The following is a 15,129-nucleotide window of genomic DNA, read 5'->3' as shown; positions in this document are numbered from 1 at the left end:
TTCTTTATTTTTTTTTTTGCTTCTTCACAACTCCAGATTGAATTAGCTTTTCCAAAATGGAAGGACTCATTGAGAATGTCTTTCCTTAATTAGCCACTCAAATGAAGGTTTAAGGGACAATTCTTCACAACAAAGATAGAAGCCTTCAAAGATCTAATATCAAAATACCTTATCATAATTAACTCTTTATAACAAGAAATACCTTTGCTAAATGAGAGAGGAAAAAGGGCTACTTTTCAAGCCATGGTGTCTTTGAGGTATTAGGTAATCTTGATTTTTTGGTCATCATGCCCCAAAATAAGAATGAAGAAAAGCTTTAGACATTGAGTCCAAGGTTCACATTTGGTATCCAAATTGAAAGAATTTGAGATGTTTTGACATATTTGAGACTTTAGCATAGTCTTGACATTTATTAACCTAACACAATCGAAGTCTTTATAAGAGTACCTAATTTGCTTTATTTTTAAAAAAAAGAATGTTGCAAAACAACCAATTATAACATTGGTCATTGCCTAGACAAAGATCATTGTCCTTTGGTATCACATGACAAGGTTTATGAACTTTTGAAACTTTGCTTCCTTTTGAACTCAAGTTCTTGAATAGCTTTTATTTGAGTGGTTTTGGGTTCCAAAGTGTTTAGAGAAATGGTTCAAGAATGTTGGCAAGGACAAGTTCGTTCCAAACAGTAACTATCAATTCTTTCGAGAACATGTGCACACTTTATTGCCAAAACCCTTTTCCCCTCGTGACTTTTCTATCAATTTTTTATGATCTTGAAAATATGTTATGAAAACATTTATTAAATCAATTGTATCCCATCATTTTGCAAATTAAACCTAAATCTTCAAAAATTTTAACCCAACAAAAACATTAAAGCTTCAATTACAACTTCTGAAGTTTATATTCCTTAACAAAATCCTACTCATGCCATGCACATGGATACAAAATTAAAAACTTCAAATCATCCACTTTTCTGGCAAGCAATTTGTTTGGGACTTGAGGCTTTTCTTCAACTTCCCAACAAGAGCTTAATCTATGGGAAAGCCAATTTCTAATGTTCCATAAGCTCAAAAGTCAAAGTGCCATCCTTGATGAGATTTTCAATTTTCTCCTTAAATTACCTACACTTTTCCATTGAATATCTAATTGCCCCCATGTGATAGTCACATTTAGCATTAGGCCCTTAAGTTGAATACTCTAATTCTTTTTGTTGGCAAGTTTTAGTCACTAACACCCCTCATGTAGATCACTTGAAGATGATTTGGTCGAGACTGACATCTTACAAAATAAAGGTTTTTTTGCTAGCAGCTTGTGAAAAGCCACTTGGCAATTCGATACACTCTTGCAAAAAGAGGCATTATTAGCAACAATGTAGCCATTTGCCTCCAATATAGAAGTGAGCTTGATATGATACAACACTTATTCTTCTCTTGTGGAAAATCTTGGCTTATTTGGCAACTTTGGTGTGCTTTGTGGAATGTTGATTGGGTTTCACCTAATAACACACTTAATTGTTTCCTTAGCTAGTTTGGTTTTGCTAACAATTTAAAAAATGGTGCGATTTGGAAAATAGGTTGGTATGCTATTGTGTTAGCTATTTGGATAGCTAGGAATGTAGTCGTTTTTTGGGGCAAAGAATGGGATGGCTGCTTAATTTTTGAGCTCACTAAAATTAGAATTGCCTAGTGGATTAATGTGAAATGGCCTCACCTTAACCCATCTATAAGTGATCTTGTGAAATCGCCCAATGGTGATCTTGTTCTTAGTAAAAACAAAAGTGTCAACAGAGTTGAAACTTGGTCTAAGCCTCAAATTGGGGTCCTCAAATATAACACTGACAATGCTTCAAGTGGCTACCCAAGTGACTTTGGAATTTGCGGCATATTGCGTAATGAAATATAGTCAATCTTGCCATAGTTTCCAAACTTGTTGGGTCGCATATGCCAACCGTGCTGAACTCTTTGTGATTAAAGCGGCAGCCCTGATTTATGTAGCTTCAAGGTGGAATTCTTTTCACTCTTTCTTGATAAAGACTAACTCGAAGAATGTGGTTTGGTAGACCAAAAAGCCCTTTAAAGTTTATGTTGACTCCATTTATTTTTGATGATAACAAAACATTCCTCATTCATTGATATCTAACCATATTATTTAAATGTGCAGAAAATAGCTTAAATGTCTTAATATAATTAATATTTGAAATTAAGCTAAGAAGCCTGTTGAGTTGAAATATCAGTTGATTAGTTGAACAAGCAAAGAAGAAAGGATATAACGAAAACAAATTAGTTTTAACCGATTAACAAGAGGCTTCAATCAACAAAAGCAACACTGGGCGTTATTCCAAAGACTAGCAAGAAAGTTTTAATTGGTTAACACAAGATTTAATCAGTTAAGAGGGCACTAGATGCAAAATAGAAGGTTATTAATCGATTAACCAAAGGGGTAATAGATTAAATGTCAAACTTGAAGTACCTAAATGCGCCAAAATTCAAATTCAAAAAAATGTTAACTGTTGAAAGACACCAAAATAAAGGATTTCAAATTTGAAAATATTTTAATTAGTTGAATATGAAGGAAGAGAAGCCTTAATCAATTAAAGGGAAGACTAACTAATTAAAGGAACATTGATGAAAAATGCCATTTGAAGCCATTTGAAAACAAAAAATTCTTAATCGATTAAAACCACATTTAACCGGTTAACACAGTGAAGTAGACTACTAGACAGAAAAGCTTTAATTGATTAAAGCTCACTTTAATTGATTAAAGAGCCACTGTTAGCAAATTTGAATTTAACTGCTAGAAGATAAAATAATTGTTAGTTCTGTCCCAAAGCTATTTCAAATGACTAGAATCTATCATCTAAGTATTTAAAAGATATCAAATGGTCAGAAATGGAAGAGAAGCTATCAAGAGTGATTTTGACCTTAGAAATCCTAAACAGCTTTTCTTTGGAAGTGTATTTTACTTTTACTCTTTGTAAACTTGTTTGAGTTTAAGCTTGTACACATAAGATTAGCTAAGTGGTCATTGCACTTCATCTTTTTCTTAAGTTTTGATTAATTAGAGTGTGCAAGACACTTTAAGAGATTGTTGTAAGGGTTTAGACCTTGAATTAGAAGTTCATCTTATAAAAGCTTGGTGGCAGTAGTTAATTCCACTAGTTTAGTGAAGTTGGGTTCAAATCTTTAGTTGAGAAATGAAGGTAATGGATGTAGGTCAAAGGAACTGAACTGCTGTAAATACTTGTGTTTGGTCTACTTTTCTTTACTCTCTCTTGGTGCATTTTAACCTTAACAAATCTTAAACTCTCCTACTCAACATCTCAAAATTTTTCAAAAGATTTTCAAACTTAAGAACTTCCTTCAAAAATATTTTTGGTGCTATTCACCCCCCTTTTAACATTTCTTTGAGACCAACAGTTTCGTAGAAGCTTAGACCGTTAATCATGCAAATCCTCAAGACTCTCAACTCAGTTGGTTGTTGGAACATCATGCACATTACTAGATCGGCTAATGACAAAGCTGACTGCCTAGCTAAAGATGTGTCACTCATTCGAAACTTTCTCTAGATCAATGACAATGCCTAGTGCCCCCTTTGGCTTGGTCTTGTTTCTGCTTCCTGAGGTGGTCCTTTGTGTTTTGTGATCAATTTTTACCTACATATTTTCTTGTTATGGCTGTCCGTAAGTTGGATGTAAGTATTTTTGCTTCTTTTGATTGGAATGTAGCTATATCTTTTGTACAGGACTATTTGTTCATTTTTGGCCAACTGGCCTTCAAGTTAAGGCAACTTGTGGTTTCCATGGAGGAAGTGGTATTCTCTTTGTTAACTAATGGACCCCTTTTTTTCTCCTTTTGAATGATATAATTTCTTCATAATTTTCTTTTAAAAAAGTATTAATTGATTCATTGATTAACCAGATTAGATCGATTAGTTTGGCCGATAATTAAATTAATTAAAATTTTTGGTCTCATAGGTCGTACTGCACTCAAGTTCAATTTTCTTAGTTTCATTTTTTGATGTTTATTACAAGATAAATAAAATTAACTTATGAAATTTGAATAACATCATAAGCCTAATAACATCAAAATGTTCCCAACAAACATGATTGAAAATTTTAAAATGTTCCAACAAAGACAAGCAAAGAAATTGTTCCAACTTCCAACAACTAGCTAGAAATATTAAAAAGTTCCAACAAGAAAACAGCTTCAAAAGAAAATAAGGCCTTATACTGTATGGGCTTAATTATGTATAATAGACATCGTTGGGTTGGATTGGTAAACCCTAAAGGATGATCACATATGGACTATACTTACTTATGTGCTCATATTCTTAAACCGGTTTATTCAATCGATCGACGAAATGGATCGAATAAATTAACTTAACTACACTTAAATTTCAATTTATCAAAAAGTTGAATTAACTGAACCTTTTTAACTGAATTTATTGGATTAATTTGATTAATTCAATTTTAATAAAAAATTACTCACTCCTAATCAATTGAGTCCAGTCCGGCCTATGACACTTCTAATTATAATACATTTAGTAAATTAAATATATATGCAAGAAAGAAGAAAGGAATAGGTCTAGAGGAGTGCCTCTATGAGTTGTACATGGTTAGGACTTTATTTATGAAATAAAAAGTTACTAAAAGAATTATTTTTCGTTTTGATATATATATGGGTGCGTGTATATATATATATATATATATATATATATATAGAGAGAGAGAGAGAGAGAGAGAGAGTATANTATATATATATATATATATATATATATATAGAGAGAGAGAGAGAGAGAGAGAGAGAGTATTTATTATCACATGCGTAGCATTCAGATTCAATTGTAGTACCAAAATTGTAAGGAAATTATAATACCAAAACTCCTTATAATTGAAGAAAAATATGGAAGGAAATTGCTTTCAAACTCAAAATATCTTTGCTAGACATAAGAAAAAAAGTTAAATTATGCAATTAGTCTTTATATTTTATAAAAAATGTGAATTTAGTCCCGGTACTTTTTTAATTTATCAATTTCAATTCAAACTCTGACACGGTACCGTTAAATTTTTATTATTAAATATGCTGACGAGGCATTTGCTGACATGGCTACCAATGAACAAAACACCCACCCCACTCCTTTCAATTCATAAATTGGCTTCTCAAAACAAATGGAAAAAATTGAGAGGAACCTTATGAACACTTGTTATAACACTGAAACATCCCTTTTTTTTTCTTTCGAAATTTCTGTTTTGTAATTGGTCAATTCGAGTGGAAAAGAAAAGATTGAGTAAAATTTGCAAAAATTATGAAGACAAAATTTAACTGTGTTAGGGTTTAGATTGAAATTCATAAATTGAAAAAATAATACAAAAACTCAATTTACACAAATTATTATATAAGAGATTAAATTCATATTTTTTAAAAGTAGAAGGATTGATTGTATAATATAATCAAAAAAAAATAAGAAGAGGTAAAGAAGGATAAGCTCTTATCATTGACGAAAAGAAAGTAACATAAAATTTAGAAGAAAATTAGTTTACTAAACATACCCAATGTTTCTCTCCTATACTTACACGCAACGATGAAATAAAAAGAAAATAGACACATTTTGTAGCATCCCTATAGTGCTTTGATTATTGTTAGAATTGGAATCAGTTTTATCTATAACTACTTTAAAGTTGAATCTATAACCAAAATTGTCAAAAGAGAGAAAAATAAGAAAAATCAAATATGAATTGTTACTTAGCTACTTAGTACAATGTTAGTTACTAAATTAATGAATTAATTGAATACAAATTGTTACTTAATTAGTTACTTAGTACTTTATTAATTAAATAATGTAAAAAATTAATATAAAGACTTAATTAATTACTTTGGTAATTACTTGAAAAGAAAATGGAGACATTTTGTTGTATCTTCATAATGCTTTGATTATTGTTAGAATTGGAACCAGTTTCATCCATAACTGCTTCAAAATTGGATCTGAAAATACAAAGATGAAATATGATAAACTTAGAAATAAGTTTCATAATTTTATAAATTACATTCACTTTGCTCTTTGATTGAAACATGCATGGCATGAACGCCAGAAATGGAAGATGTAGGAATGTTTTTTTATTTTGAAAGATGATTTTATCAGCACTAAGTCTCCATGCCAGTCAAAGTCTTTATCTAATTGATGGAGGCTTTTATTGGCATTAGGCTTGTGCAGTACAAATTCTATCACAACTGATTCATTAATAGCTTCAATTAACGTGTGCTTATTTAGCATTGCACCAAGGGTAAATTTTACACTGAATTTCACCCCAAATTACTAGGCGTATTGCAATTAACAGTTTTCATGTTTGATGGTAGGAAATAGGAATCAAGCAGCATTAGCCAAGCACATCACAGTCCAGCAGTGCCAACCAACTTGGTTAGGCCAAAAGTAATAGCCATAGCCATCCACCCTCCAATCAGGACCCTGAAGCTGGAACTCACCACAGGAGTCCTCCCAATCACAGCTCCTGTCGCACCAAACACCGCCAGGGCCAAGCTAGCCACTGCAGCTACCACCGCCAGCCTCACCTTCTTCTGCCTTATGAAAGCAGCTGCTAGCAGCGGCACCACTGCACCAATCGAGAAGGCTAAGGCTGATGCTATAGCAGCCTGGCCCGGATTAGGCAGCTTCTCCCTCTCAGTCTCTTGCTCATAGTCTCCACTACTTTCCCGTTTCCTTCTCTCCCTTTTCATTTGGGCTACCTCTATGTCTCTTTGAGTGTATACAGAGACAAATTCTCCTATTGCCATGCTACAAGCTCCAGCAACCAAGCCTGCGAAACCAGCAACCAGCATGGCTTTGATGTCATCCTTAACAGCTCCAACACCCATCATTAATGATGCAACAGAAACTAGCCCATCATTTGCTCCTAGCACAGCTGCTAAAAGCCACTGTGCCCTCTGAGAGTAGTCAAACTCATCCTCAGCAGTTGGAACTTGGATTTGGTTTTTCTGAGCATCATTAGCCACATGAATGGACATATCTAGGTTGCTAAGTGATGGGCGCTCACAAGTTCTAAGGGCAGCCATTGTTGGAGAGAAATCAAAGAGGATGAATACAAAGGCCAAAAGATATAAAAAAACACAAAAAAAACAAGATATGCTTGCGGAAGACACACGCTCATCACTATAAGTATAGGGTATTTATAGAGAAGGATTTCCAATTCTGGGGTAATGTTAATATCTCCATTAAAGGAGAACTAGCAAGAAAGGAAAAGAATATAAAGTAATTGAGCATGTAAGATTTCCTAGTTACCAAAGCAAATCAAATAGTTTGCTGCTTGAAATGAATGTATGACAAGCATGGATTTAAGTGCTAGAAAAAAAATATTTTGGAAAACAAATGAAAATTAAATATAGCAAGTGAAGTTAGTAAGAAGTCTGATGCGTGGTATCACTGTCTTTAAGAATAATTTCCATCCCTTCGAAGTACAAGACTTGATACTAAAAGACTGTAGCGATTATCCTCCAAGATTCAACAGCGTTCCTTACAGTTTGCACAAACTAGTAAGGGGTAGCGGGGAAGGAAAAGAGGTAGAGAAAATGCGCAAAGAACAAAAAAAAAGAAACACAAGGCTTGGTGTGTATTGTGAATGAGGTAGGGAGGTTGTATTTAGGTAAAAAATGAAATGAATGTTACACCAAATGAGGTGAACGTTGTAACAAATCAGGGAGTTGAGAAAAACCTGGTTAGCATGTATACTCAGTCAAGTGTATACTGCAGCTTAATACACTACCCATAAAGGATATGAAAATCATTAAGAGTTTAAATCAACTTCTCTTGCATTGTAATTTTGCACAATTCACACACCATAGAAGGGACAATAATTTTAATAATACATTAATTTATCAACAAATAACTTGTTATTACCCATATGAACCTAATTCATGAGATCTCCAATCACAGAGGTTGGGTTACCATTACTTGTTGACTTCCTCAATTGGCTTAAGTCCCATTCCCCTCGATGTAGCATTAATTAATTTCTTCTCAGGGGTTTAGTCAAAGGATCGACCAAATTCAGCTCCGACTTCACATAATTAATGGATATAATTCCATCTCTAAACAGTTGCTTTACTACATCATGTCTCAAACAAATGTGTCCATTTTTACTATTGAAAATTTATTCTTTGCAATGGCTATTACTGCTTGGCAATCGCAATGTATAGACACAGAAAGTGTTGGTTTCATTCCCAACGGAATATCTACTAAGAGGTTTCTTAACCACTCAGCCTCATTGCCAGCCAACTCTAAAGCTATAAATTCTGACTTCATTATAGATTTAGCAATTATTGTTTGTTTGGTTGATTTCCAAGTTATAGCACCCCCACCAAGGGTGAATACATAACGACTCATGGATTTTGTCTCATTTGAATATGAGATTCAATTAGCATCACTGTATCTTTCTAATACAGTGAAAAATCCATTATATAAAATACCATAATTTATAGTACCTTTCAAATATTTCATCACTCAGTTCAAGGCAATCCAATTATCTCGATTAGGACTTTGTGTATATCTGCTCAGTTTACACACAACATAAGCTATATCTGGTCTAGTATAATTCATCAAATGCATCAGACTCTCAATAATCTGTGCATACTCAGACTTAGCTACACTATCACCTCTATTTTGCTTAATTGGATATTACTATCATAAGGAGTACTCATAGGTGTGACATCAAAATGTCCAAACTTTTTAAGTAGCCTTTCAACATAATACTCTTGTGTTAGAATTAAGCTACTATCACATCTTATGATTTTAATACCCAAAATAACATTAGCTTCTCCTAAATCTTTCACATCAAATTTAGAAGCCAAGAAACATTTTGTTTTATTGACCACATCAATGGATGTACCAAAATAAGCATATCATCAACATATAAGCTAATAATCACATATTCACTATCAATAATTTTTGTGTACACACATTTATCAACTCCAACAATAGAAAATCCATTACTAATAAGAGTTTGATCAAATTTCTCATGCCATTGTTTTGGTACTTGTTTCAAGCCATATAATGATTTAATCAATTTACAAACTTTGTTTTCTTGACTAGGAAGAACAAATCCCTTGGGTTGTGCCATATAAATTTCTTCTTCTAAATCACCATTTAAAAAAGTGGTTTTAACATCCATTTGATGAACAACAAATTTGCAAATTGAAACTAAAGCAAATAAAACACAAATAGATGAAATTCTTGTTACTGGAGTAAAAGTATCAAAATAATCAATATTTTGTTTTTGAATAAAACCCTTTGCTCTTTTACTGCATTGTGCTGCATGATGTCCTAGGTTTCTACAAACAAAACAACTACCTTTCTTTTTGAAGGTGGGATAAAGAGCTTTGGGTTTATGATTAGGTTTATGAAGGTACCTCAGTTGACGTTGGGTTCTGCCTTGTACCAGATTGGCTTTAGTTGCAACTTCTATAGCTAAAGGCCTTAATCTCTTTTCAAGTTGTTGGTTCCAAATAAGTGAGCTAGAGGGGGTGAATAGCACTTTTTGGCTCTCACTAAACTTGATTTCTAATTTGGGGCAATCTGAAGGTCAATGATGAGAAATTTGATGCAAGATGATGGAATGATTTAAGAAAGAACGAAAATGAAAAATAAAATAGATCAGACAATACACAAAGATTTATAGTGGTTCGATTAAAGACCTACATCCATTACCTTGATTGTTCAACCAAGGATTTTCCTAACTAAATTACTATAAACGGTGGAATTCCCAAGGTTCCACCAAGTTTTTACAATGGCTTTTCACACGCTCAGTCATAACCTTTAACAGTGGTTTTTTTGAGTTCAATCAAAACCCAAAACTAACTTTTCTTGGACTGACTTAGAACCTATACACCTAATCAAGCTAACCAAGCTTGAATAATCCACTTAGAGTGACTCGCACACTCTAAATAATCAAGGAGAAAAAAAATAAAGGAGTACCTATAATCATAAACCTCATCTGAATGGTACAAGATGAAGTGCTTAACTTTATTATAAGGATTGGAATGAAGTGCAAAAAGTATGCAGAAAGTTTTTTTTTATTTTTGAGTTCTTTTTTATCTTGGAAGCATTTTATGTTGTTCTTAGTCATTGGGGAGGGTATTTATACTTCAAAAACCAACTCTGATGGATGTTTGACAATTTCTAACCTTTGGGAAATAGTTTGGAGTCAGTTCTAGCCGTTAATCTGTCTTCTAGTATTCAAATTCAAATATTAAGAAAGAATGCTCTTAGTCGACTAACTATGCTTCTTAGTCAATTAAGTTATCTTTGTCTCTGAACCCAGTTTCTGGTAATAAGCTCTTAGTCGACTGACTATACTTCTTAGTCGATTAAGTCGTTTCTATCTCTGAACCGACCATTTTCATTTTTTAGTTTAGTTGACTAACTCTCTTGATTATCCGACTAAGAGACATTTGTTTTGTGGCTCAATTGTAGCTCCTCATTCTTATGAGTCTTGATATTTGCTTTTTAGTAATTAATTTATTAATGACATACATTTTTGTCCTGTACGTTCAAGTAGTAAAGTTAGACATAAATGAGTTGGAATGTTTTATTATCATCAAAAACTAATGGAGCCAACACAAGTTGTGTCTTCAATGATGATGTGCACAATCAAGTCTACCTGTGACAACTACTTTTCTTTGTGCTTTAGTTGTTGCTTGTATCCATTCCAAGATTCTGGCTGCTTCTCAATTAGCAACCCAACAACGAACTCTTCTTGCAACTTGATATTTTCAGCCTTCAAATCATCCATCAACTTGTGATATTCATTGATCTGACTCTTGATGTCTTTGTTATCTGTCATCTTTTAGTGATAGAAGTTACCAATCACAAACTTTTATTTCCCAACATTTTCAGCGATGTATTTGGCAATCATTGACTCCCATATTTGCTTTGCTTCTTTGTAGGGACTGTATACATCTAACAGTTCATCAGAACGTGTGTTAATGATCGTATGCCTGAGTACCTTATTTGCGTGCATCCATGATTCCAGCATCTTGACATCATCTGGCTTGGAATCAATTAGCGCAAAAGCCAACCCATGAGCATCAAGGATTGAAAAAAAATCCTTTCTTGCCATCTTTTGAAGTTTCTGCCATAAAAAATCTCAATTTTGAAAATATTTGAAAATAGTTTGGCTCATGAAACTGAAGGCATAGGAGGAACGGTCAACGAAATGGCAACTATGGTGGAACAATTGACAGTGGTGGTGATAGTAGGAACAGAGGCAATAGTAGGAACAATGGCAGCAACATTATTAACGTGGGAATCCATTATCCTTAAGATTGTTAGAAAAAAATTTTTGAAAAACAAATGAAAATAAAATATAGCAAGTAAAGACAGTAAGAAGTCTGAGGCATGGTATCACTATTCTTAAAGATAATTTTCGCTCCTTTAGAGTACAAGACTTGGTGCCAAATGACTATAACAGTTATCCTCCAAGATTCAATAGACTCTTCCTTATAGTTTGCACAAACTAGTAAGGGATAACAAGAGCAGCAGCAATGGGGAAGGAAAGAAGGCAAAGAAAATAAGCAGAGAACAGAAAAAAGGAGATGAAAGGCTTGGTGTGTATTGTGAATAAGGTAGGGAGGTTGTATTTAAAGGTAGAAAATGAAGTGAACCTTGCACCAAATAAGGTGAATGTTGAAACAAATCAGGGAGTTGAGAAAAACTTAGTCAGCATGTATACTAAGTCAAGTAGACATTACTGCAAATCAAGAGCATGGTAGACTTTGAGTCTAATTCAATCAAAGGCTGAGAAAGTAGAGTTAAGAAAAACCTAGTCAGCATGTATACTAAGTCAAGTAGACGTTACTGCAAATCAATAGCATGGTAGAGTTTGAGTCTAATTTAATTAAAGGTTGAAAAAGCTTAAAAAAATTAAAGTCAAGGTACAAAAATTCACTTAAGCCTAGCTCACATGTATACTCGCATGCAAAGAGTGAAATTTGAATTTTCCAAAGACCTAACTTAATCTTATGTGCACATGGGTCAACTCCTTTTACATCTTTGCAACAAGTCTATAGTGGATTTACTTATTTAAAGCACTCACATCTTTATGTACCTTAGCAATGTGGAATGTTTGAACTTTATAAAATACACTATTTTGTCAACATTAAGTGATAGAACACTGCAGCAACAAAGTTTCTTTCAGTGGTACATTGCATTGAAACACAGAATGGATTGCTGAATAGGTGAGAATTGGGCAAAGAGAGTTTACAAGGGGAAAAAATAGATAGAATATCGAAAGAGAGCAGGCATTCCACAAGAAAGGAAAAAGTTAAATTGTTAGAAAAACTTGAGAGTGCGCCTTCTACACGAAGACCGCCAATAAAATCTTCTCCACGCCATTAAAAAAACCTGAATGCATTGCAGAGAGAGTGCGCTGTCCACACGAAAGCAGTGCCTTGGCTTTGTGCTAGTGTTTTCATGCATATGCAGTTGCTTTTGTTTATCAAATATTGTTGGGTGTGAATCTAGTTTAAAGACCTAGAACACTTAGACACAAGTCTTGGGCAGTTTCTCTTTTCAGGCATTGCCTTTTCCGTGATTCCATATCAATGTCCTTTCACAATCTAAGGTAGATAGGTGTAGAGATTGGGCAAACGGAAATGATAATTTCTCTTTTTATTTTTTCTCTAACATTCACCAATTTTTTTGTATTTTTATTAATTTAAAAACATAAATAAAGTTTCAGTTCAAGATAAAATAATTCGAAAAAAAAACCTTGATACAAAACGTGTAAAAGAAAAGAGAAACATTAGATTACATTTTTTGCATAAAAATCTATAAGAGCTTAGATGTACAAAACAACGCACAAATGATCAATTAATCATCGAATGACACGGTTTTTTTATATACCCAATCACCAACACGCATAGAACATATTTAATCGATCAACTTTCATTTTTAGTAACACATCTACAAATGATTAACTTTTCTATAAATCTACTTATATATGATTTCACTAACTATTTTTTGCAACGCAAATCCACGCCCATATTTACTAATGCAATGATAATTTCTCTTGCTAGCCAATGCCGCGGCATTAGTCATTAGGTTATTATAACATCCTTGTTTATCAACCTTCTCTTCCTAATGCAAACCATAGGCTTAGAATTATTTACTGCAACACCAGTTAATATGAATTTCGAGATCGATTTACAGATGCCTACTTCACGAACGTCCAAAGATATGCTTCGTATCCATTTCATCTATGGAGCAGCCACTAGAGTTGTCCACAAACTTTCGCACTCCAAGAGTTCTTGGTGGATACCTTGCGCAAGTACAAGTATATAATACTTATGATAAATATAATAAACATCAATAGGTTTTACAATTCATTTTAAAGGTTTTGTAGTATTATTTAGGTTAATCTTTCTAAAGCCAAGTTCACTAATGAGGGAATTTTTTTTGTTTTTATAGCAAATGTTATAATGGTCCATTGGACAAATGGTCAAATGGTCCTTTGGGCAGGTTCCAATTCCATTGTTCCTTTCAATTGCTGGGTTTTTACTATTTTATGAGTGACATCTACTTGAGCCCACTAGCCCATAAGACTTGGGCTACTAGATGCAAGCCTACCTAGATTAGGCCTATTTTGAAGCATGTTTTAGTAGGGAAATTTTTGGGTTTGTTGTTATCTATTAAATTAATTATAAAAAAACCCATCTTTCATAGGAAAAATAAAACAATTCTGACTGTGTGACTTTCTTTTTAAAAAAATTGAATTCAACCAAAGTGTTTTATAGTCAAAGTAGCATTTCATGTTGTGCTTGCTTTAAAGTAACATGCATATAGAATATCAATTTACATGTCTAATGATATATAGTGTTGATGTAAAAGGAAAAGATAGACTCTTCTAAGTTGTCATTGATTTTATTTCTAAAGTTGTAATGCAATAATTTATATGTCTACTGAGTAGATGTATGCAGGACAACACGTGACCCAACAACTCATGATTGCACGAATCATTAAGCAAAAGCGAGATATGCTACGTACTTTAGAACCCTAATCCAGTTGATCCAAAGTGGAATCCTAAAGGTTAGGTTTATCCTAAAAAGGATAAGAAGCTTTGATTCTTCTCCTATCTTGTATCAAAATCTTCAAATCAAATTTTTTGGTAATGATGAGACTTGTGGCCTTAACCCCTATGATCCATTCCCAATTCCAACTTTAGTAACCAAGTGGAGAATTTAAAATTTACCTTAAATGACATAAACTTCGAATCTGATTAAAGTCCATACTTGTAAGAGCTAAGGATGATACATCTGTGTTTGCATAATACTTAATTAATTAAATTAAGTTTTGTTTAATTGATATTTTTATTACTTGATTTTTAATTTAAAAATAATTGTTATAAAACAAAATTAAAAGGTAAACAGCAAAACCATAATGGATTAAGTAATGGACAAATAATAAAATATAATTAGTTTATGTAGAAGTAGAATCATATAATTTGTTATGTAAAAATCACATATTTAACGTAAAATTCTTCAAAAATATATATTTAATTTTGTAGTGATATGCATTTTTTTTTACTTTCGAAAACAAAAACAATTAACAAAACATCAACCAAACAAAATTTAATACAACTCACATACTTATCTTTCGTTTTTTATCTAATATAAAAATATCTTTCAATTTAGGTCAATTAGTCACTTAATTAACCTTTTCAATTTTTTTATTTTACTTATATATATATATATTTCTTAGCTTTTACCTTTACAGCATGTTTGGTTGGGGTTGGAATAGTCAGTTTAACACTTTAATTGGTTGAAATTAACGACCATTCCTTGAAATACCATTAAGGGAGATGGGGAATAGTCAATATCAAGGCCACCTTGATATTGGTTATTCCAAGGAGGTAAGGAATACGGTAAAAAAAAATTAATCAATAAAAATGCCCTCTATTAACTTTAAGAATTACTATACTATATAAAATGTAATTTATTCATTTTTTACAATTTCTTTCTTTCTCTATCCAATTGACTCTCTCCTTTTTTCACTAAATTAAAATGAATTTAAAAATTAAAAAAAAAGAAAAAAAAATTAAAAAGAATTTAAAAATAAAAAGGTTTTACG

General features: G+C 32.6%; 1 protein-coding gene across 1 annotated transcript; it reads right to left on the bottom strand.

Moving 5' to 3' along the window:
* On the bottom strand, nucleotides 6,062–7,135 carry LOC18595175 (vacuolar iron transporter homolog 4). The gene has a single exon (XM_007023006.2). It carries the CDS (start codon nucleotides 7,065–7,067, stop codon nucleotides 6,387–6,389), a length of 681 nt encoding a protein of 226 aa, XP_007023068.2. The 5' UTR covers nucleotides 7,068–7,135; the 3' UTR covers nucleotides 6,062–6,386.

The sequence above is a fragment of the Theobroma cacao genome, chromosome 6, assembly GCF_000208745.1.
Source record: "Theobroma cacao cultivar B97-61/B2 chromosome 6, Criollo_cocoa_genome_V2, whole genome shotgun sequence".
NCBI classification, from domain to species: domain Eukaryota; kingdom Viridiplantae; phylum Streptophyta; class Magnoliopsida; order Malvales; family Malvaceae; genus Theobroma; species Theobroma cacao.
The sequence above is the reverse complement of the archived record's forward strand: the minus strand, read 5'-3'. Positions and strand labels throughout refer to the sequence as shown.